The sequence below is a fragment of the Stenella coeruleoalba genome, assembly GCF_951394435.1.
Source record: "Stenella coeruleoalba genome assembly, chromosome: 13".
Classification (NCBI taxonomy): Eukaryota; Metazoa; Chordata; class Mammalia; order Artiodactyla; family Delphinidae; genus Stenella; species Stenella coeruleoalba.
Genome location: NC_137159.1, coordinates 82,034,129 through 82,059,085, shown reverse-complemented (window position 1 = coordinate 82,059,085; position 24,957 = coordinate 82,034,129). Strand labels below are relative to the sequence as shown.

The window sequence follows — 24,957 nt, the reverse complement described above, 5'->3', positions numbered from 1 at the left end:
ATTTTATCCTACAAAACGTATGCAAAGATAAATGTATAAGGATAGCCACTGCAGTACTGGTTCTAACAGCAACTGGCTAACAGGCAACAATAAGGTGTGCTGAGGAATCACAGCATCTTAGGGCAAGAAATGTTCTTAGTTATCATCTAATCCGATCCCATCATTTTAAGGATGAGTAAAATTATTTCCCCAACAAGTAAAATAATTTTCCTAAAATCATAAAGCTAGTGAGGTAAGTCTGGACTGAGGTGGAAGCACCCACTTATATGTGTTAGTCCTTTAATAGGATGACTCCTATTACAAATATAAAATGGGAAACCAGAAAAGAACAGAATAGAGAGGGCAAGGAAGAAACTTCAAATAGTTTTCTAGCTTCTCTTTTTAAGGCAGGTTTTCACAACAATGTTCATCTAGTTTGTTTCAAGAAATATAGAATTTCCAGGATGGACTTGCTCATATTCAAATGCAAATTAAAAACGGTTGGGAAGGAGGCACTCTCAAATCAAACACAGATAGTTTTTAAGATTATTAACTTTTGAGTATTTATCTGCACAAAAATGTTCTCTTCTCAAAAGTTGTACACTCAAGAGCAGTACGGCTTAAATCACCTTAGAGGATAAAATATGAATAATACAGAAGTTTTATTTCTCTCAAATGCACTATTTTACCAAGTTCTGTTTTTTTCCTTTTAGACATGAGGGTTAAGATTAGAGTTAGATTACCATTAGGCTGCACATACAAAATGACAAGGGTAACCCAACACCAGGATTAGCAGTAGGAAAAGGCTAAACCAGAATTAAATGCAATTTGGATAAAAAGATTGATTTTATATGTAAATAAGAGTTAGGTATGCTTTCATTTCTACAAATCCAGAAGTTAAAAGGATTCTCTATAAAGAAATTCAATGTATATTACCTATCTGTTAAGAAGGCACAGATGAGATTCTTCGCATGTTTAGAAATTTCTGCATCTTCAGGGAAACATAGTGAGTTTTTATGATCCATAATTTTGCTATATGTTCCTACCAGTGAATCTGCATAAAATGGAGTATCCCCTAAAGTTCCAAGAAAAAAAGAGTGTAACAGAGAATGCAAATTAAACATTTTTCACCTAATATTTAAATATGTTAAGTTTAAATTTGTCACATGCATGGAAGAACGAAAAGGTCTACGGGCCAGGAATCTCAGTCAAAACAAACAGGCGCACACCAAGAATATATTTAAATTATAAACATACCAATGAACCATGAACTTTTAAGAGCAAAATAAAATCAATACTAACTGTAGAATTTGTTGGGTTTTTAAATACATAATGGGAAAAAAAAAACAATTTACTGGATAATTTAAAAGATTACTAGGTGGGGTCAGATCAGTTAGTGCTTAAGCTAAATCAGCCTTTTATGTTATACAATACAACAGTCACTAGCTACAATTGGCACTTTAAAGTTAAATTAATTACAATAAATAAAATGAAAAATTCAGTTCCCTAGTCACACTAGCCATATTTCAAGTGCTCGATATGGCAGGTGCCTACCGTACTAAACAGTGCAGACGTAAACCACTTTCATCATGATAGACTGGACAGTGCAGCTCTAAGAGTTAGATCAGCCCTATTGTTTTACATATGAGGAAGCCAGGCCCAGACAGATGACATGTGATTTGCCTAAGATGACACACAGCTAGAGTTGAAAACGGCAGAAACAGCCTCCTAATGCAGTGTTCCTGCTGACTGATGACTGTGATAAATAGGCATTGAAGCAAGTGTAAAGACAGAAAATGTTCACGGCATCATCTTGGCCAGTATTCATCTAAAGCCACAAGAGTTAAAGGCCCTGCCAGTATGCCTCAACCACAAGTCACCTTAGTACAAATCACTTTCCCAAATCAGCCAAAAAGGAGTGTTCAGGTAGTTAGTTTTTGTTTTCCAAGGGTGGCAGAGGAGAGTTTTGAATTCAAGATTTTTCTAGTGCAAATTTTAACTGCAGTAGACTCCTTTAATTGAAGTCCAGTCAACCAACCTGATGAGCAAGCACCAGAGTAGGCTCAGAATACTGCAAATTAGTGCCATTCAAACTCATTAAATTCAGCTCTCAGCGCTGAAAACAGCAGCAGGAATTTAAATGGTCTCTTCAAACCCAGGTGACTTCCTCCAAAGTATATTATTTTTTAACCCCCTGGGAGAGTCTAGGCAAATGATGGAATATATTCTACTTTCAAAAGATTACAAGACACACCCAATGAATCATTAGATAGGGCCTAGAGGTGGGGAGAATAGATAGCTACCTGAGAACATACAGTGTGTACAAAGAGACCCACTACAAAAACAAAGGCCCAAAACAAAGTAGGTTACAGAAGGACATGAGACTACACATAGCAAGATCAGTGCTACACATACACATATGGTCATCAAGAGAAGGCACTTTAACCACAAAAAAGTTCCATGACTAATCGTTATTTAAATTTGTACTGATTTTTTTTAGCAATAAACATACTCAGTTACTATACAGATTTTACAGATTTCCACTACTAATTTCTTTTAGTCATCTTCTAGAAAATAAATTCCCCAACTTCTAAAACTATATTTTCAATTCTAAAGTCATTTCATATAACGCTATTAGCCTTAATACATTTGACTCTTAAAGAAGAATTCTGCTACATCTCCCTCAACCTGAAACCAGGGGAGTCAGCCACTGGCTTCCTTGGCCAGAAGATATTTTTGTGCCCTAGTACTTAGGAATAGGAAATCTTAAAAATGAAATCTATGATGTAAAGAAAAGTTTTGAAATACTTGAATCTTTCAAATTTTGATCTGGTCAAAGTAAAAGAAATTATTTAATTTGCCTCTGAGTTTACTGAGACTGAAATATTATTATAAAATATATTTATCTTGATAGTCAAATGGTCAATAACTATATTTATGATTTATTTGACTAGAACTACAAACCAAATATATATACAAGTAATAAATATAAGAAACACAGTGTACAAAAATTAATTACATAACAATTACATAAACTAAGAGTACTTTCAGTTCCTTATTATAATTAGAATACCAGCCTTATAATTTAAATATTTACAACAAATACTCCTGATTAAGAAAATCTTAGAATGAAGGCCCATTGCAACTATAAACTTGCTTCTTGTTCTAATATTTTCTTAATACAAAAGGTCTATTGGAGGAATATTTCCTAGCAGTAGACTTTCAATTCCTTTCATATTCTACTCCATTACTGTGCCAGAATGAGGATTGGTTTTAATTTTCCAATCAATAATCTGTCGTATCAGACACTACTAATTCAGTTTTCAGAAATACTACTTTTTCCCTAGAACACAAGCAATTCATTTTTTTATAGTCTCACATTCTTGACTTAGAACTAAAGTGTTATGAGATGGGTTTTGAAAAAAGAACAATTTACTTACCCACCAGCATCTCAAAAAGGAAAACACCCACAGACCACCAATCACATTCTCGCCCATAGTAACCATCACCCCCTTGTGATTTCAGGACCTCAGGTGATATATAATCAGGTGTTCCAACTGCTGTATCACAATGCACCATGCCTGTCTGGGTAAAGTGCAGAGAGAGAGAGAAAAAATGTGTATAAAATGTCTATAAACACACACACACATAAGCGCAACTAATTCATTAATTATTAAATATACAGTGACTACACATGGCTACCAAGAGACCTTCATTGCTGACATGGCTTTGGGAGGACAGGGGATAAATGCATTATGAAATGCATAAAAATGTCTGGATTATGGGAGATCAGGGATAATTTTCCAACTCTAAAATACAGGAGGCTTCATCAATGAAAGAAGAAAAAGGTGGTTAACTCCATGGGAATTCCATGCAAATCAACATCTTTTGTTTCTTTTTCTTACACCATGAAGGAGTTACAAGAGAAGTACAAAATGTGGTCTTAAGGCACCTGATCCGGGGAAAAGAAAAGAATCATTAGAGAAAGGAAACTTTGATATTTCCAAAGAAACTGCAGTAATGAAAATTACAAAGGCCCCAGTTTTGGAGGTTGTATTAAAAAATAGTTCTTATTATACCAAGAAAAAAATGGGGGGAAATAGATCAAATGTTTAAATCAAAAGATCTTTATAGTTTGAAAGCTACACCTCCAAGCTGCATGTTTAGAAATGTGGAGCTGTGGTATCAAGATATTTGGCAAAATGATTACAAACACATTTTTCTGTGTTTAGTTTCAGTGGGCAGTAAGATAATCCCTATCTTACGTCTTTTTGACAAGGACAAGAACCACTGTAGATATTATCTACGTGTGTGTATTTTGCAGCATGTATGTGTTTGTGTATGTTTGTGTATACGCTGCAAGATTAAATCATGACAGTATATAGTAGTGTGATCCTAAATAGTACCTGTTAACCTCCAGCTATGTACAAACATGCAAAGACTTTACAGATTAACTTAAATGCCCTTCATTTCCTTTACCTGCCTGGTTAAAAAGTGTGTCACCTACGTTCCTTATAACCAAGCTATACAACTACCAAAATACTAAGTATTATAACCACCTTGGAAAAAGGAAGTTCAATGTATTTTATAAACATGATTTATATAAACGTTTTTATTTAAATTCAATAAAATGTATATTAAACATGAGAGATTAATTTTAGAAGCAATCTTTTCTTTCCTCAAATCAGCAGAAATAACGCAATAATTTTATTTTCCCAAGTATTCAGCAAATAGAGGTCATTTTAGTTTGAATATAAATTAATAAAATAAAACATTTGGAAATAACTGAGCAAATTATGATGGTAATACTCTGTAAGGGTTATTACTTAGGATAAAAAATGAAGATGACAGTGCCTGACTACAAAAGGCAGTGTATAAAATTAATTTTTATCATTAACTATCCTACATTTTAGACTTCTACTGAAGGAAAAATTCATAGAGACTTACTAGGGTAAATAAAATCTCTTTTATTTCACATGTATCCATATAAATTAGACTTCAAAAAAATGAATCTTGTGAGACCTTAAGAGCTAAAACCTGGCGAGACACAGAAGTGCCACTAAAAGAAAAATTATTTAGCATTCAAAGGTTCAGAAGAAGGAGAGCAAAGGATAACATACAAAAAAGAACTGGCGGACAAGTTAGACTTCAGAGGAGAGAGGGTTGGTATGGTAGCTTAGACAGAAAAAAGAGCAAAAACAAAGGAACAAGAATGACTTTATATAAAACAGGTTGAAGAAATGCAGTAAAGTCCAAATCAGCTAAATGTAAAGTTTCACACTGATGAAGTTGGGAAAGGTAAGATGGAGATCAGTTTGAATAACCGATTACTTGTAGAATAAATCCTTTGGTAGGAGTAAAGAATTTTTACTAGGTAAACTCTGTTACTGGTACTCTGTTTTTGGAAAATTAATATTCTAACCACCATCTTTGGCAACCACCTATTGAGAGTTAAAATTTTTTAAAATAAACATTTGGGAAAGATATTTAAAAACTATCTCATGGAGGCTTCCCTGGTGGTACAGTGGTTGGGAGTCCGCCTGCCAATGCAGGGGACACGGGTTCAAGCCCTGGTCCGGGAAGATCCCACATGCCGCGAAGCGGCTAAGCCCTTGCGCCGCAACTACTGAGGCTGCGCTCTAGAGCCCGCAAGCCACAACTACTGAAGCCCGTGTGCCTAAGAGTCCGTGCTCTGCAACAAGAGAAGCCCCTGCTTGCCACAACTAGAGAAAGCCCGCATGCAGCAACGAAGACCCAACACAGCCAAAAATAAATAAATAAAATAAATAAATTTATTTAAAAAAAAAAACCTATCTCATGGGGAAGTTCTCAAATTATATAAATATAAAATCTACATTTATTACAAATGTAGGAAATACAGGAAGCCTAAAATGCAGAAATACAGGAAGGCTAAACCACAAACTAAAGAGATTGGTTTACCTACAGGGGGTGAGTGGGAAAAGGGTAGAAAGAAGCAAGTACAAGAATGGGATGGTGGGATAAGGAGGGGGTGATCCTTCTCTGAGCATGCAATTTGTATAGTTCTGACTCTTAAACCAGAGGAGTGCTTCACATATCCAAAAAACAAAATCAACCAGATGTGGGACAACTCTAAATGGAATACAAACAGTAAGAAATGGACCTGGCTTTTCCGGTAAGTGGCCTGAGGTGACCTCTAAAAATGGTTCGCTATTCACTTGACCCAGAAAACCCCACAAAATCATGCAAGTCGAGAGGTTCAAATCTTCGTATTCACTTTAAGAACACTAGTGAAACGGCCCAGGCCATTAAGGGTATGCATATCCGAAAAGCCACCAAGTATATGAAGGACGTCACTTTAAAGAAGCAATGTGTGCCATTCCGTCGTTACAATGGTGGAGTTGGTAGGTGTGCCCAGGCCAAACAGTGGAGCTGGACGCAGGGTCGGTAGCCCAAAAAGAATGCTGAATTTCTACTGTACATGCTCAAAAATGCAGAGGGTAATGCTGAACTTAAGGCTTAGATGGAGATTCTCTGGTCATTGAGCATATCCAGGTGAATAAAGCCTCCAAGATGCGGCGCAGGACTTACAGAGCTCATGGTTGGATCAACCCATACATGAGCTCTCCCTGCCACACTGAGATGATCCTTACTGAAAAAGAAAACACTGCTCCTAAACCAGAAGAGGAGGTTGCCCAGAAGAAAAACATATCCCAGAAGAAATTGAAGAAACAAAAACTTATGGCCTGGGAATAAATGCTGCAAAAAATAAATGCAAATAAAAGTAAAAAAAAGAAATGGACCTGTTTCATAAATTAATAACATAACCACACCAAAGAGAGTAGAGAGGAAAAGAACTGACCTAGGTTACTTTGGAAAACAGTTGTAGTGTAGATAATGAGAGCCAGTTTTCTCACTATCCAAAGAAGTAATCATGAAACAGAAAGGAGGAAGACTAGAATGAACCCTGTGGTGTAGGACTAGAATCAGAAGTATCATATGAACTCATAATTTTTAATACACTTTATATACAGACAGGTACAGAATTAAATATGAACATGTGTGTGCATGTGAGTTAGTAGACACAGTATATACAATATACACACATCCACTGACAGAGCATAGAAATAATGACACTCCAGGAGCAATGAGTACATCCAGCACCCAAATACTGATTTTTAAATACCATTCTTAAATAAAAGGAATTAGAGCTTCTTGGAGAAGTGTTTGATTCCAGGCCTGGGACAGAGAAAATATAAGATAAGTGTTCAACAGATGGAAGGGAGGGAGGGAGGGACGGCGGGAAGGACGGAGGGAGGGAAGAAAAAAGAAATAAAGAAAAGAAATGCTCCCTAAAGGGTACATTTGGAGAAAGACATAGAAGCCAACTTAAAAAGCCTTCACAAGGTAAGCAAATTCTGGACTGAGCTTCAATGTGTGAGTAGGAATTTGCCAAGCAGTGTATATTCAACAGCCTATATGAAGGCTAGGAATCATAACATACCATGGTATAAAAAGAACTGTATGTAATTTAAGATCTCTGAACCACAAGGTACAAGAGGTCAAATGATATAGAATGAGGGTGAAAAAGTAGGCAGGGATCATATCACCATAAGAGGCTTCATATGACTAGCTAAGGAGTTTGAACTTTATTCAGTAGGTGACAGAAATCTACTAAAGGGTTTCAAGCTGGAGAGCAACATAAACAGGTATGCATTTTCAAAAGCTTCTTCAAAAGTACTTTATCTTAAATGGATCAGATAATGTGTGTTTGCTAAATACATGAGTGTTTTATAACTGACAAAATATCATAAGTCGAAAGATTTACTGAAAACACAAAATGGGTCAATCACAAATCTTGGAGTTGCTCTAAGAAACTATTCAAAATGCCTGCTGTTGGGACTTCCCTGGTGGCGCAGTGGTTAAGAATCTGCCTGCCAACGCAGAAGACATGGGTTCGAGCTGCGGTCTGGGAAGATCCCACATGCTGCGGAGCAACTAAGCCCGTGCACCACAACTACTGAGCCTGCGCTCTAGAGCCTGCGAGCCACAAGTACTGAGCCCTTGTGCCACAACTACTGAAGCCTGCACGCCTAGAACCCGTGCTCCGCAACAAGAGAAGCCACCGCAATGGGAAGCCCGCGCACAAAGAAGAGTAGTCCCTGCTCTCTGCAACTAGAGAAAGCCCGCGCAGCAACAAAGACCCAACGCAGCTAAAAATAATTTTTTTAAGTTATAAAAAGAAAAGAAAAAAAAAGCCTCCTGTGAGGGTGGAAAAGAAAAACTGTAAGTGAAATTCTTAATTATCAGAAGCGTTGAAAGCTTCAGCTTGACTACTACATAGTCTGGAGCGTATTCAGTCCATTTGAACAATTAAAAATGAGCACTTGCACCAGGGGCTACTTTCTCAGAGAGGCGTGTCCCCTCCCTGCCTCGTAAGACTGCTGGCTAGTGGAAGGTCCTGCTTCTTGTGCTCTATCTAGAAGACAGCCCAGTTGCTTCAGAACTCCATTTCCATCTGCAATTTGCGGCACACACAGGCGCAAAGCTGCCTGTTATTCCAATCATCTCCCTGGATACCAATTATTATTTTCGTTTGGGCTCTGGTTACAAAGCTGCATAGCTTTTGAATGGTCTGTTCCTATTTCTCCCATAAACCTGTCCTTTTAAATGTATAATTTTGCAGAAAATAGGGCTTTTCAGAAACATGAGTAGAAATGCCTGTATTTTAAAAATTGATGTCACTTGTAGAAGGGTTAAGAACACTAACATTTTACCTGTTAGCTTTTAAAAATTTATAGCTTCAATCTAATCCAATGGTATACACTAGAATATTAATGGATAAAATCTTATACTATTTTCAGTAATTTAAAATACTAATGTAAAATTGTGCCTTAAAAGGAGGTGAAGGTTGCTATGAAATGCATAATGACAGGCATAGAGGGAAGTCAACTTATCTGATCAATGCAGGTAATTTTAAATAGCAGTACTCCTTGACTGTCACTGAGATAATCTAGATGTAAATATACTAACTGTGACTTTCACTCACACCCAGATATTTATTTCAGGGAGAAAAAGGATAACAACACCAAGAAAATTGTGTAACCTGCAATCTATCAATGACAGAATTTAATGAAACAGCATTACTCTTATCAGTGATAGTAACAATTTTAGTCCTTATATAAGGTTATAATTTTATAGTTGTATTTTACTTTACTTTTATCCACGGAATAATGTTTTACGTGAAGCCAGAAGAGCTAAAAAATAATTCGAGCATCTCTGTCTTTATTACAGATAAAGGGTTGGCAAACTTTTTGTATAAAGAGCCAGATAGTAAATATTTTAGGCTTTATGAGATACATAGGGTTTCTATTGCATATCTTCTTTTTAAAAACAATTTTTTAAAAATGGAAAAAACATTTTTAGCACAGAAACTATACAAAACTAAGCCACAGGCCAGATTTGGCCCTGTGCTCTAGTTTGTCAATCCCTTCTATAGATATACAGATGAATAAGAATGAAACTATGAACATTTCTAATGGCTCTAAGACCATAATAATAATCAAAGGCAAACGAAGTGATGAACCTGAAACTTGCAATAACACTATTCTCATTAACAACTAACATAACAAAATTATAAATTCTATGTACTATAGTTTTAATTAAAAATTCCTTTGTTCTTCAACATTACATAGTTACTCTCATTATTAATATTACTGGAGGAACGGGGGTTTGGCGTAAAACAAACAACAATCTAAAAGTTCAATATTAACAAATATATTTGACTACATCATAATTAAGGATTTCTGTTCAAACAAAGATACAGATGAGTAGCACACTGGAAGATGATTATCAGTGATATCTGTTGAACCAGTATCTAGATTATATAAGGAATCCCTGCACATCAACAAACCACCAATTTTTAAAGGGTCAAAAGTACACAACACAGGTTAATTCACAAAGGAGACTGAGAAGTATATGGAGAAAGGTTTGACATCAACTGTTAAGATTAATAAAAAGTTTAAAAGATACTACTTTACACACCAATGGAATTTGGTAAGATTTAGAGAGTGAAAAAAAGGAAGGGTGAGTGAGGATATTGGGAGACAGGATCTCTCATGCACTATTAGCAAGAGGTTATAACATTTACAGCCATTCTGGAGACCAGGTAATACTTCATGTATCCTCTGAGATCGTACTCTCACTTCTAGGGTTTATATTTAGAGGAAACCCTTGTCAGAATAGACAGACACGAGACATGTATGAAAATGTTCAACATGGTACTGTTGGTAACAGGGAGCTGGATGTGACTTAGGGGGAATAATAAGTAAATAATAATAACACAAGGGGGAATTATAAGTAAAATTAAGAGATACTATGGAATACTAAAAAGCAGTGAGCTACTTTACATATCAGGAATAGACATAAAACAATGTTGCATGAAAAAGGTTAACAACAAAATGACAACAATCGGTTAGACTATTTATACATATGTACACTATACTAATAGTCTCTAAGAGCTTATAAACACATTACAATGGCTGTGTATTAGGGGAAAAGAGAATAAGACAAAAACTGAAAGGGGGAAAACATAATTAAAAAAAAAACAAGATGGGGCCTTTGTGTATACTACTAATGACAATAAGCTGTGAGCCAAGGAGCATAATTAACTGAACCATATGTACCTAAATTAAAAATAGTAAACAAAATTATATATACCATATTTTTATTTTGCCTTACAAAGAAGCAAGATACTTAAGTAGCTGAATTTAGTACTCACTTACATGCTTATAAAATTATCTTGTAAACAACATATTCTGTTCCGTTCCTCTACACCTTCTTTCCTTAACCACCTTTACCTATCCTAAAAACATGTGGTGTGATTTCTCTGCACCCTCCCAAGTTTTCGATTTAATGAAAATCAGAATACACTCATAGATGTGCAGCACATAAACATTATTCGTTACGATTAACAGACATTAAAAAGTTTAGCGTTCTATTAGAAAATTATTTCTACTTTATTTTCATTAAATATGATTTTCACTGTTAATCACTTCATACTGTAGTATGATAAACACCACAAGAGGGAGCTTTGGGTACAATCAAATACTCTACCTACTAAACATTAATATATGCAGAACACAAACATAGTAATACTCTATGAAGAAGACCAAAGAACCAAAGGGATGTTATGTTTTAGCTGGGCAAACAGGGCATACAATCCTAGATAGATAAAAGTGGCCTGTGAAGTACAGCACAAATTCTAAATAAGTAACATTATGGAAATTACGACAGAGAGTGATCAGTCAGGTTAGGATTATTAGGCAGCACTTTCTATAGGAGGTAAAAATCTGAGCTGAGCTTGGAAGACTATGGATCACTGATGATGGTAGGACAATCAATAAAATTGAGTATCACACAGGAGGCATAAATAAGTTAAGAAGTAAAGAGAAAAGAAAAATCAACTTAATTCAAAATAAACATCTTGACAAGATAATTAACAAGAATACATAGGAAATAAAACATGATCCCTCCCCATCAGGAATTACTGCCAGGAATTACAGTACACTTACAGAGAAAAAAGACAAGGGATATAAATTTCGCAACAAAAATAAATCAACACCATAGTTAGCTATGAAGTTAATGCTACTGAATCAATTAATCATAATATGAACTGTTCAACAGGTAAAAGCACAACAATAAACTTGCCCCCAAGTTTATTCTATGTGGTTGATACAGATGGGGTTGGTAGGAGTTGGTAAATTTCTACCTTACCTCTTTTATTAAAGGAAAAATACAGAAATAATAATGATGATAGAAATACCCATGTACCTTAATTTGTATTTTGTGTCCTACTTCTTCAACTAGATCATTATATGCACACGAACTAGTTTTGATTGGTAGCAAATGTTTGTCAAGATTCTATGAGGAAGATAACTATTTATCTGATAACTAGTTATTTGAGTTTTTATTTCTCTTGGATTCACCAAATCTACAAACAAAGTACTCTACAACTATATGAATGATTAGTAAAGTAAATGTTTTGATTTGGATATTTTATTACCTTGTCTGAGTCATTACAGTTAGCAAAACTAAATTTATCTTTGTTTAAAACTATGAAGTCCAGATTTCAAGTGTTCCTTTATTTTTGTCTCTCAGAAAACTACCATTTTTTTTTTACTTGCTTGTTACTTACTTCATCCATCTTCATACATGTGCCAAAATCTGCTAATTTTAGATGTCCATGTTTATCCAAGAGCATGTTGTCAGGCTTCACATCTCTGTGAATTAAACCCATGGAGTGTATGGCATCCAAAGCAAGAACAACTTCAGCAGTATAAAATTTGGCCCATTTTTCAGGTACATCATAGTTACTCATAAGGTTTACAAGGTCTCCACCAGGCATGTACTCCATTACCATGTACAGATACTTATCATCTTGAAAGGCACAAAAGAGCTGGAAAACAAAACAAGAAGGAAAAAAAAAATTTTTAATTTAAAAAAAGAAAAGAAATGAAAGAACGAAAGAGAAAGAAAGAAAACCAAAACCATTAAGAGAACAAAACCCCAAAGCTATTACTGCTATTGAAAAAGATAAATTATTGTATAACCAAAACAGCATTAAACTTTAGGAAATCTGTGATTTTAGGTTTGGACATCTTTAATGAAAAAACCGCTATCCAATAAAACTTTTATATGGGTATCTTCTTCATGCTTACTTAAAAAAAATGCATAAATGTATCATTTTCCCTCTCAGAGAATACAGGAATCTATTTAAATAGAAATATTTTAAAAGAGAAACAGATTAAGAATGAGGAACATAAAAGGTGAAAGAATGACAAAAGAACAGATAATAAAAAAAAAAGCCCAGCTTTCTGAAAACAAAACAAATTACTGCACATAACTCACAATGAAGAGAGCTGAGGAAGCAGGAGAGGTTTAGAAAAACCTAAAATGCCAGATTCAGTAGATGTAAGAGGGAATAAGTCCCATACCACTGGGAAGAGTAATTCGTAGCCACATTTGGAACTGGGCCTTCTCCTCTCTTCCCTTCCCCATCATCTTGCTCATAATCAACAGTAAGTGGCAGTGATACCTGCACTCAGACTAAAGCAGTGGCACTGGGACCAGAGAAACAGGACACCAAGCTAGGTTGCTACTGATCCCCTGGAGAGACAAGAGAAACCACAAATTCAGAAGGAAAGGTATCTGTACATTCCACCCAACGACATGTCCCACCCCTCCTGAAAGCAACCAATGTAAACAGAAAAGATTTCCACAAATAGAAAAAAGAACAAAACCAAGAATCAACATTTCAGAAAAATCAGTATCATGAAATAGAGGCAAAGCAATTCAAGAAACAGAAAGTTAACAGTCAAGGAAATGCTTAAAATAGGACAAACTAAGAACAGCTTTAAAAATGTAAAAATCAATACCCTCAAAAGAGTAACAAGCCACAGCAATTAAACAAGAGGATGATATGGGGAAAAAACCTGAAGCTTTGGAATTAAATATACAACTGATGATAAGAGAAAAACAAATTACAGAGCTTGAAAACTGAGCAAAGTAACTTTCTCTGAAGACACTGAAGGATTCGGAGATGAAAAACAGAGCAAAGATAGCAAAGCTCTGACATCTAAAAGCAGTCTGGAAGAGAGAAAATAAACCAGAAGAAAAAGAAAAAAAAGAAATAGCAAACAAAAACTTCTAGAAATGAATAAAGTCAAAAATCTAAGATTGAAAGATCTCAAATGAAACAAGAGAGAAACTAAGACAGTCAGTGCTAAACTCTCAGAAATCCAGCAGAAAAATTCTAAAAGTTTCCAAAGACAAAAAGTACCTTATGTACAAAAATGTAAATCATATTGTCAACAAACATCTCAGCCAGCACAGAATACAAAAAACAGAGCTGTATCTTCGAAACTTTGAAGGAAAATAATTTTGATCCTAGAATACGGCAGTTTAAAAAAAATCAATACGATGGCAAAATAAATATGTATTACATCATTCATATTCTTAGAAATCTGATAACAAACCACTTCTGAAAGAATTGTTCAAGGATATAGTTCGACACAAGGAATAAATCCAAGTAAGAGAATTACGAGATACATAAGAAAAAGGGACAAATAAAGAATCCAGAAAAGCTTATTACTGACATAAAATTAAATATTTATTTGAGAGAGTCAAGCCAAAATCAGAATAATTTTAAAATGGAAGGTGGTGAGATGCAGGGAAGGAAGGGACGAAAAGGCATAAGGCTGGTTACCAAATTGAGAAAGCGTGTGTGTGTGTGTGTGTGTGTGTGTGTGTGTGTGTGTGTGTGTGTGTGTGTGTGTGTGTGTGTGTGTGTGATGCTATTAACTCTAAATGATAAAAGGAAAGATGTATACAAATGGAGAGACACTCATGTTCCTGGATAGAAAGACAATAGTATAAAGATGGCAATTCTCTCCAAATTGATCCACAGAATCAATGCAGACTCTATATCCCAGCAAGTTTTCTTTCCAGAAATTAACAAATTGATTATAAAATTTCTATGGAAATGCAAATAACCCAGAGGAGCCAAAACTATCTTACAACAGAATAAAGCAGGAGCACTTATACTTCCCAATTTCAAAATTCAAAACAAAACTAATGTTTTCAGGACAGTACTGGTATGGTATAAGGACAGACATACAGATCAATGGAACAGAAGTGACAGCCTAGAAATAACCCTTATGTCTATAGGTCAAGAGTTTGTTTTTTTTTTTTTTTTAACAAAGGTGCCAGAGTAATTTAGTGGTGAAAGAACAGTCTTTTCAATAAATGGTGCTTGAACAATTGGATATTCAAAGACAAAAATATGAACATTTTTAGATCCCTACTTCACATCATACTCAAAAACTAACTCAAAGTAGATCACAGGACTAAATTTAAGAGTTAAAACTAGAAAAATCTTATGAAAAAACATAGGAGAAAAATCTTTTATCACCTTGGATTAGGCAACGATTTCTTCTAACACCAAAAACACAATTGACAAAATGAAAAACTGACACGTAAGATTTGATCAAAATAAGAATTTTCTGGCTTCAAAAAATCCTATTAAAAAATGAAAAGACAAATCACAGGTTGGAAAAAATACTAACAAGTGATATATATAATAAAATACCTAGACTACATAAAGGACTCCTACAACTCAACAATAAGACAAGTAACAATTTTTTAAAGGGCAAAAATGTGAATAGACATTTCACCAAAGAAGATATATGAGTGGTCAATAAGCACATGAAAAGATGGTAGTCATTGGGGAAATTCTAATTAAAACCACAATGAGATCCCACTTTATACCCACCAGAATGGCCATAATAAAAATGACGGAAAACATCAACTGTTGGCAAGAATATGGAGAAACCGGAACCTCATCTATGCTGGTAAGAACGTAAAATGGCACAGCCACTTTGGGAAACAGTTCGGCAATTTCTTAAAAAGTTAAACATAAATTTCCCACATAACTAAGAATTCCAGTCCCAGGTACCTACCCAAAAGAAATGAGGTATGTCCACAGAAGACTTGCATGCAAATGTTCACAGCAGCATTATTCACTATTTATAATAGCCCCAAAGTGGAAACAATTCAAATGTCCATCAAATGGTAAGTGGACAAACATAATAGGGTATATCCACATACTCTTTCCACCTCAACTGGGTATACAATTCTGATGCCAAGCACCTAGAGTTAGCATCACATACCACAAGCTAAGAGGCCAGTCTTTCACAAGACCCTCACTTCAGACATCAGCTGTCCTTCCGTACTTTGGAAGTCCCCAAGCCACCAGCATTTCTGATTAACTAACTTCAAATTCTGGAGTTCCCATGACCCACTCAGGTTCGATAATTCACTGGGTTGACTCAAAGAATTCAGGAAAGCACCATACATATGATCAAAGTTTTACTGTAAAGGATACACATAAGGTGAGGTCTGGGAGGGAACAGAGCTTCTGCAACTTCTCCTTGTGGAATCAGGGTGAATCACCATCCCAGTACACCAATGTCTTCACCAACCAGGAAGCTCCATTGAGTGTCAATGTCCACAGCTTTTATTAGGGTCTCATTATATAGGCATGATTAATTAAATCATTGGCCATGTGATTAAACTCAATTTCCAACCCGCTTCCAGTACCCCAAAGGCTGGAAGGCTGAAAGTCCCAATCCTCTAATCACATGCTCATTCTTTCTAACGATCAGTCCCCATCTCATCCAAAAGTTATCAAAAAGCCACCAGGAGTTGTCTCATTAGCATAACAAAGACACTCTTAACACTAAGGAAATCCAAGAGCTTCTGAAGCTCTTGTGCTAAGAACTGGGGACAAACACCAAATACATTGTTGATTAAACCACATACAATGGGCTATGCTATTCAGCACTAAAAAATGAAATACAAGACATGCTACAATGTGCATGAACTTCAAAAATAGTATACTAAGGGAAAGAGACAACATGTTGTATGATTCCATGTTTCTGAAATGTCCAGAAAAGGCAAATTATGGAGACAGAAAGCACATTTGTGGTTACCTGGCACTGGAGGGGAATGGGAAATGACTGTAAGTAGGTATAACTGATCATTTGGGGACGATGAAATATTCTAAAAATCAGGTTTTAGTGACGGGTACACAATTCCATAAATTTCCTAAAAATCATTTAATTGTACAAGTTGACCGCAAACAATTTAATTATTCGTAAGAGACGAAAACTGGAAACAACCCAAATGTCTATGAACAGATGAACAGGATAAACAAACTGTCATATATCCACACAATGGAATACTATTACACAATAAAAAGAAATGAACTACTGATATATCGCATCACGGATAAATCTCAAAACAATTTTGTCGAAGAAAGCCAGATGCGATGGGATTAAAGTTTGAATGAACACTGCAGAAAAAAGATCAGTGAACTTAAAGACATAGCAGGGGTCCCCCTGCCCCCCGCGGGCCACTGACTGATATCAGTCCACCGCCTGTTAGGAACCAGGCCGAATAGTGGGAGGTGAGCGGGCGGGCAGGTGAGTGAGCGAAGCTTCACCTGCCGCTCCCTATCGCTCGCAGCACCGCCTGAACCATCCCCTCCACCCACACCCCATCCGTGGAAAAACTATTTTCCAAGAAACCAGTCCCTGGTGCCTAAAAGGTTGGGGACTGCTGAAACATAGCATAAAAACTATACAAAATGAAGCACACCTGAAAAACAAAAACAGAAACAGACTGAGGAAAGAAAAGAAACAGTATCAGTTACCTATGGGACAACATCAAGCAAATTACATATGTGTAACTGTAGTCTGAGAAAGGGGTTGAGGGGTAAATGGATGGAAAGTGAGACAGAAAAAATATTTGAGAAAATAATGGTCAAAATTTTCTCAAACTTGGTAAAATCTGTAAACCCACAGGTCTAAGAAGCTAGTCAGGGTTCACATCCAAAATAAAAACAATTCCTACAAATTTTTTTATTCAATCAATTGACAGACAACGTAATGGGAAAATGAGCAAGAGACTTAAACAGGCATTTCACAAAAGAGAATATTCAACTATGAAAAGGTAGTAAATCTCACCAATAAACTGGAGTAACCTGGATAAGAGATATTCAATGGTTTCACTTATATAAAGTTCAATAAACAGGAAAAATATAGTTTCTGAGTGCTTGTTTAGGTGGTATACTGGAAAGAAAACAATGAAACAATTACTAATAAAGCCAGAAGAACGTTTATTCTGGGGGGAACACATGGAGGTAGCGACTGGGAAAGAGCACAAGGGGACTTAACAGAGTACATACTGGCAATGTTTATTTTTGACCTGAGTTGTGAATACATGGGTGTTTGCTTTGTAATTAATCATTCTGCTGCTTTTTATGTACTTTTCTATGCATGTTACAAATAAAACCATTTTTTAAAAAAATAAGCAGAATTCAAAGAGAAACATAACTTCAAATGAGTTTATAGGTATCTCTCCTTATCCTCTCATTACCCAATATTCAAACAGAGATATCTGTATTGAAAAATAAGGACTGACAAAGTCAGGAAGGTAAAGAAACTAGAAAAGAACAATATAAACCCAAAGAAAACAGTAGCTAGAAAAAAAAATTTAAGCAGGAAATAACTAAAAAGAAAGCCTAAAAGGTATATTTTGTAAATAAAACGAAAAACACATTAAGACCAAAAAGTTTACAAATATGCCATTCAACAGAAAAGTGAAAAAGACAGAGTCACAGAAATATAAACGAACTCAAGAAATTAAAAAACCTGACTCAGTCAACAATCATATGAAAAATTAAAAGGTTGGTAGAAGATCCAGTTGGGAAGGAGGGAGGGAGAAATTTAAACACAGGAGTGGCATAAATTAATTTTAGGATAGCAGCTATCTCTCAGAAGAAAGGCAGGGAAAAAAGATTGGGCCAGAGAACAAAAAGTATTTCAATCATTTTGCTGTACAGCAGAAACAAACACAACATTGTAAATCAACTATATTTCAATAAAATAAATATTTTTAAAAAGTATTTCAACAGTTCTTCAAAATTAGAAAATTAAAATTAAGTATGGTAAAATTTGCTAAATGTGTGTAAGACTGAAACCAAAGAAAGTTTCCAGATGCCTTATTTGTTAGACAAGCAAGAAAAGCTATTTACCAATGGTGAATACTTAAATTGTGTTTGGTTTTGCATCAGCTGAAGAAATGTGTCTAGAGAAAATTAACTTTAAGACGAAATCTTTCAGCAACAACAGTTGCTCAAAGATTTGAGAATACTGGGAGCAATATTAATCACCAATTTTAAAACAAATGATTTCAAGTGTTTTTCCTTGACTCTTGATGAGTCAACAGATATTATTAATACTATTCAGTAGTTACTGTTTATTGGAGGGGTGCCAAGTTTGAAGTTGAATACAGGATTAGCCTCTATGAACAGTCCACATAGATCAACTACAGACAAAAATACTTTAAAAGAAATTGAGCAAACATTAATTCAGTACAACCTGAAGTAATACCTGGTAAGGTGTGTTACAACAGATGCTGGTAAAAATATATGTGGAACAGAAAAAGGCTTAGTTGGACAAATTTACAAAGCTTGTGAAAATGTATGCTGTTCAAAGTCTATGGTTATTTTTCATAATATTGATCAATAGGTACAGTGTGGAAAATATATTTGAATCTCATGTGTTAATAAATAAGTAGTATTGATGGTGTTATTTGCTCTTGTTGACTTAACCATCACCATCAGTTCTGTGAATTTTTGCCAGAAATAGAAGCCGAATATCCTGACTAACCCTGCTACACAGCAGTTCAATGGCTTAGCAGTGGTAAGGTTCTACTGCAATTATTTGAGCTCAGAGATGAGACTGAAATTTGTCTGATCAAAATCACCCTCAACCACTATGACTGAACTGAACAGCTTTGGAAATTAGCTTTAGCTGCAACTTGATAATGTTTCTTAATACCTAAATGACCTAAAATGGCAAGGCAAAACAGCGCTATATGCAAAACTTATTCTATGACACAATCATTTTTATGACAACTAACATCAAGCTACTGTATATACTTTCCCATGCTATCAAAATCAAAACAATACATGAGATCTCTATTTCTACACAAATTTGCAGTGGATATACTTTCTGATCTCAGACTACAATCTCACAGTTCCAGCAGCATTTTTTGGACATGAATGTAAGTGCAAAGGAAATATCCATTAAAAAATCCATTTGAGCTTTGCAACTGAGAAGCTTCTACCCAACCTTCAATTGGAATTGATTAATCTGCCATGGAATGACAGTGCTAAAAGGTAAACATCAAGAGAAGAATTTAACAGAATTCTATAAACGCCTTCCAAGTGACAGATATGCTCAATCAAAACCACGTACTCAAGGTCAACACCAAGAGTCACAAATGGTAGGTTAGTATGTACCCTTGATACGATGTGATGAAAATGGCACTTTACTTCTGTAGTTTTTCTCTCAAAAACCCATAACCCTGGTCTAAATAATGAGGAAAACATCGAATTCCAGTAACAGAGCATACACAGCCTACAATAAAACTGAGAAGTATTCTCAAAGCTATAAAGGTCATCAAAAACAAGGAAAGTCAGAAACTGTCACAGCCAAGAGGAGCCTAAGAAGATATGATAACTAAATGTAACATGCTATCCTGGTTGATCCTGGAACAGAAAAAGCACATTAGGCATAAACTAGGAAAAATCTGAATAAATTATGGACTTTAGTTACTAATAATATATCAATATGGGTTCATTCATTGTAACAATGTACCTTACTAAAGCAAGATGTCAATAATAGGGGAAACGGTACAGGGGGTATATGGGAGTTCTCTACTATCTGCTCAATTTTTCTGTAAATTTTTAAAACTGTCTTTAAAAATAAAGTCTACTGATAAAAAATAAATCATATGCTGGTGGATAATAGTATTTAGCAGCAACTAGCTGTGTGAAAACATATTTTCTGATAAGACAAATATATAAAATCTTTTTATACATCAGTATTAATAGAACATCTACAATCGATTTTGATAGGAACACTAATTGTGAACCCCAATTTTGCAAACTGTTATTGCCTCAGAAAATAATTTCATTCTTCTCCCTAACAGACCTGTATTTTTTCAATTGTATTATTATATTTTGAATTTCATCAATAAAAAATTTGTACAAATTTGTTTGCTTGTTATGTAAGTATCTATATAATATCTTTGATTTTGCCTCTTGGGCCACAAAGCCTAAAATATTTACTATCTAGCTCTTTACAAAAAAAAGTTTGCCAATTTCTGGTGTGACTGAAACAAGACTGGCCATGACTGCTGTTGAAGCTGAGTGAACAATACATGGGGATTCAATATACTTTCTTTCTTCTTTGGGATATGTTTGAAATGTATCATGATAAATTTTAAAAATTAAAAAATATATCATTAAATACACTGACATTTTTCCTTGAAAGATCTGCAAGCAAGTTCAAACAAGCCTCATGGAATGAATAGTTTCTACTTTATTATATAAACTGTACCAAAGCTCAGAAAAAAGTGGTGTGCTTTTCAACTGTGTCTGTTAGGGTGATCTCACTATGATATGAAAACCAACCAGAAGAGCCTATGTTAAAAATAAATTAAATTAAATTAAAGGTCATATGTCACTTATGCAAATAGATGGATAATTACTTAAAATGTAAGTAAGTCAAATTTGGTATTCTATTGAAAATATCATATTACAGCAAATAGCACTTACTTTAGATTTTACACTACCCTGAAATTTATTTTTTGTGTGTACTATAATAACAGATTAAGCAAGAAAACCATCTCAAAAGATGCTGAAGGAAACATTTCAAATACTTTAACATTACTCCTGATAAAAAATATTTGATAAGCTAAGAACAGATGGGCAGGCCAAATCCTTTACTGTCTTAACCAGAAAGCTTCAGCAAACATCAGATTTAATAGTTAACTATCAGAGCTCTACCCACTGAAGTTTTAAAAAAAAAGATAAGGATGAAAAATTTCTACTATTCAATGCTACACTGAAAGACTGAGCCAATTTTTTTTTTTTCTGTATATCTACATTTTTTTTCTGAATATCTACATATTTTAAAAATTATTTTCTTATACATAAGTTTCTTCTGATCTTATTTTGGGGAAAAAAGTAATACGGCTTTACTGAAGATCAATCTCTATACAAAGAGACATACTATTATTGTTATGGGAAGACCTAATAGTTCAAAATAATAAAAACAACCCCCCCCCCAAAAAAAGCCTACCAATTAAAGCAATGCAAGTCAAAATTTTAACCGTATTTTTTAACAGAATGAAAGGCTGATTCTAACTTTATAGAGAAAAATTTTAAGAACTGCCAAAAAACTATTATAAAAGGAGAATAATGAGAGAAGACATGCCCTACCAGATACCAAAATAAATGAAAAACTACAGAAATTAAAACAATGATTTTAGTGTATAAACCAATAACAAATCAAAGTAATGGCAAACAGTCCAAAAGAGAAATTCATGTGTATACATGAATACACATGAATGATATACAGGACCTTTCATTTACTTCATGGGGAAAACATGGGCTTTTCCACAAATGGCACTGGGGAAATTGGCTACTCATTTGGGAAAAAGAAATCCTACTTCATAATAAAAATAATAAATTCCTAGTGACTTAGAAACAGAACATCCCCCCTAAAAAAGTAAAAATATAAAAAGTTAAATAAAGTGTAAGAGAATATTTTTATAATCTTGGGGATTATAAACTCCCCATCTTAGGGATGGGGATGGTGTTGCCAGCAAAAATTAAAATATGCAGTCTACAGATTTGACTACATCTAAATTTAAAAACTCAGTAAACAACAGACAAGTAGTAGTCCAAGAGAATATATTTCCAACATATATAACAAAGGATTAATATCCATAATGTATTAACATTCTAACAAACCAATTTTAAAAAAGCAAAACAACACATTAGAAAATGGGATAAGCAGTGGAGAAGGAATACAAATTACTAATAAGCATATGAAATATGCTGAACCTCATAATAAAAAAATGCAACTTAACACAATAACATCTTATTTCTCAAGGATGCAACAAATAAAAATTTAAAACAATTACAATATGCAGCATTTGCTAAAAATTTAGCGAAATAAAACATCTACTGGATAATTAGAGTGTAATATAAACTTGTAAAAAAACTTTCTTTACAAGGCAATTTGGCAATATCAAACAAAATGTCCAATGTGTACACCATATGTCCTGACAATTCCAATGCTAGGAATCTATTCTAAAGAAATATTCACACATGTACAAAAGATGGACCTACAAGCAAGGTTAACTCCATGTGAAGGACAGAAAATGTACAAGACAGGTCTGGAACACTCTGTTATGTATCAAGACGGCAAGCTAGCTATCGAAGACTAACTAAGGCTCTGTCAAAAGGACTCCGTGCCAACCTGAACATGATCACTGCTAAAGGTGTCACAATTTGAGTATGAATAAGATAAAGGACTGAAACACATCAAATAGGTTTTAAGTCCATGAGTTTAAACTGATACTTCTCCCAAAATTGGTCACCTTTGAGGATAAAAGTAAACTAATCCCTTACTTTGAAAACTGGTAAATACAGGGAAAGAATAAAGTATTTATCCTGTCCTTCCTCTGTGACCTGTACTACTGGGTAACCAAGTAAATTCCTTACTTCACAGTCAAATAAAAGGCTGAATTAGGAATCCCAATAATGTGTTACATTATAGGTAATATGAGAATTTTCAAAAATTTTAATGTAGAATTTTTCCCCCTCTTCAAGACAAGCTGATTATTGTTCCTATTATGTAAATCATGAGAAAGAGTAGGTGGGGAACAATGGCATATTGGTAATCAATCCAATTCTTTATAAAGGAATTAAAAAAGAGAAAGTTGCAAGTAATACTTGCTTTTATACAACAATTATTACATGTCTATATAACATACTATTTTGGAAGATTAAACAAGTGTAATGAATCAGATCTTATTAAAAAATAACTGCACTGTCATTACGTGAATGAGATATAGGACTTTCAGCATGCAAAATCAATTCTTACAAATAATAAGCACTTATGAAAAGGGGAAATAAACTTATAAAAGTTAGTATGCTTACCTGAACCACCCAGGGACTGTTGGCAAAGGCCATAATATCTCGTTCCTCCCAGAAAAAAGCAGAATCTGACCTTTTTATCATTTCAAACTTACTAAGAAGCTTCATAGCATAAACTTTCTGTGATGCCTTATGACGAACCTGTTGATTTTTCAAAACACAAGAATTAATTCTTTAATTTTATGAGAAAATGGTGAACAACAGATCATACTATAATGCTGTTCTTAAAGACTTTAGTTACAAAACAAAATGATCCTTAGCTAACTAAGTAAAAACATAACATTTTTAATGAAAGAGAGGAGAAAATTCCCCACAGCCTAAATATTTCATGAAATATACAATACCTTTAAATGCTAGATTCAATATATAACTACCTCATTTCATCTAAATAAAACTGAATTCATGAAGCTTCATTCCCTCATGTTAATTAAGCTAACCAATTTTAAGAATAAGATGTTGTTAAATGAGAAACTTGTAAGATATATACATGTATCCATCACGATTTGACCATAAGAACCTAATAAATTTAGATATCAAGGGTTATTTGTTAAGTCATCCTTATTTCTTCCTAGATATCCTACTTAAAAGTTTATTTTTTTTAAGGGAAAAACTACCAATAATATGGTTATTTGATCAATTCTTATCTTCTTCATTAGACTGCTAATTCCATAAAGGCAAGGACAGTGTCCATTTTTGACCATCATTTAAATCCTAGAATATAACATAGCAAACTCTACCACAGAGCCAATAAATATTTAATGAATGATAAAAGTTAACACCTACTGGATAATTAATAATAAATAATAACTGCTAACATTTATACTTGGATATCTAGTAGGATGAGCAAAACTGAACTCCAAATCTTCACCCCTGAATTTATGTCTCCTATAGTCTTCTCTATTTTAGTAAATGGCATCCTCATTCTTCTAACTGCTCTGGCTAAAAACCTCTGGCTCCTCTTTTTCTCATATAGCTCATAAAAACTCATTAGCAAATCACGTCAGTCTTACCTTCAAACAGTTTCAGAATCCAACCATTTCTAACTACCTCCACTGATACCACCCTGGTCTGACATTTTTTACAGGCATACCTTGTTTTATTGCACTTTGACTTATTGTACTTTGTAGATATTACATTTTTTACAAACTGAATGTTTGTGGCAACACTGTGTCGAGCAAGTCTGTTGGTGCCATTTTTCCAATAGCATTTGCTTACTTCATGTCTCTGTGTCACATTTTGGTAATTCTCACAATATTTCAGACTTTTTCATTGTCATTATTATATTTGTTACAGTGATCTGTGATCAGTAACTGTTCTGGGGTGCCCCAAACCATGCTCATATAAGACAGCAAACTTAATCA

At 34.4% G+C, this 24,957-nt stretch overlaps 1 protein-coding gene and 1 pseudogene across 2 annotated transcripts in view; one reads left to right on the top strand and one right to left on the bottom strand.

Moving 5' to 3' along the window:
• Nucleotides 1-24,957, bottom strand: part of ROCK2 (Rho associated coiled-coil containing protein kinase 2) — a 133,681-nt gene that overhangs the window by 39,767 nt on the left and 68,957 nt on the right. Inside the window, exons 4-7 of the mRNA XM_079940985.1 lie at nucleotides 23,600-23,737; nucleotides 12,155-12,415; nucleotides 3,420-3,564; nucleotides 916-1,054 (exon numbers count right to left, since the gene is read on the bottom strand). Of these exons, the coding sequence (XP_079797111.1) occupies nucleotides 916-1,054; nucleotides 3,420-3,564; nucleotides 12,155-12,415; nucleotides 23,600-23,737 (683 nt within the window). The remainder of the gene's footprint in view (nucleotides 1-915; nucleotides 1,055-3,419; nucleotides 3,565-12,154; nucleotides 12,416-23,599; nucleotides 23,738-24,957) is intronic.
• Nucleotides 6,049-6,847, top strand: LOC307196098 (large ribosomal subunit protein uL22-like; annotated as a pseudogene). Its single transcript has one exon. The product of its transcript is annotated as a large ribosomal subunit protein uL22-like (transcript).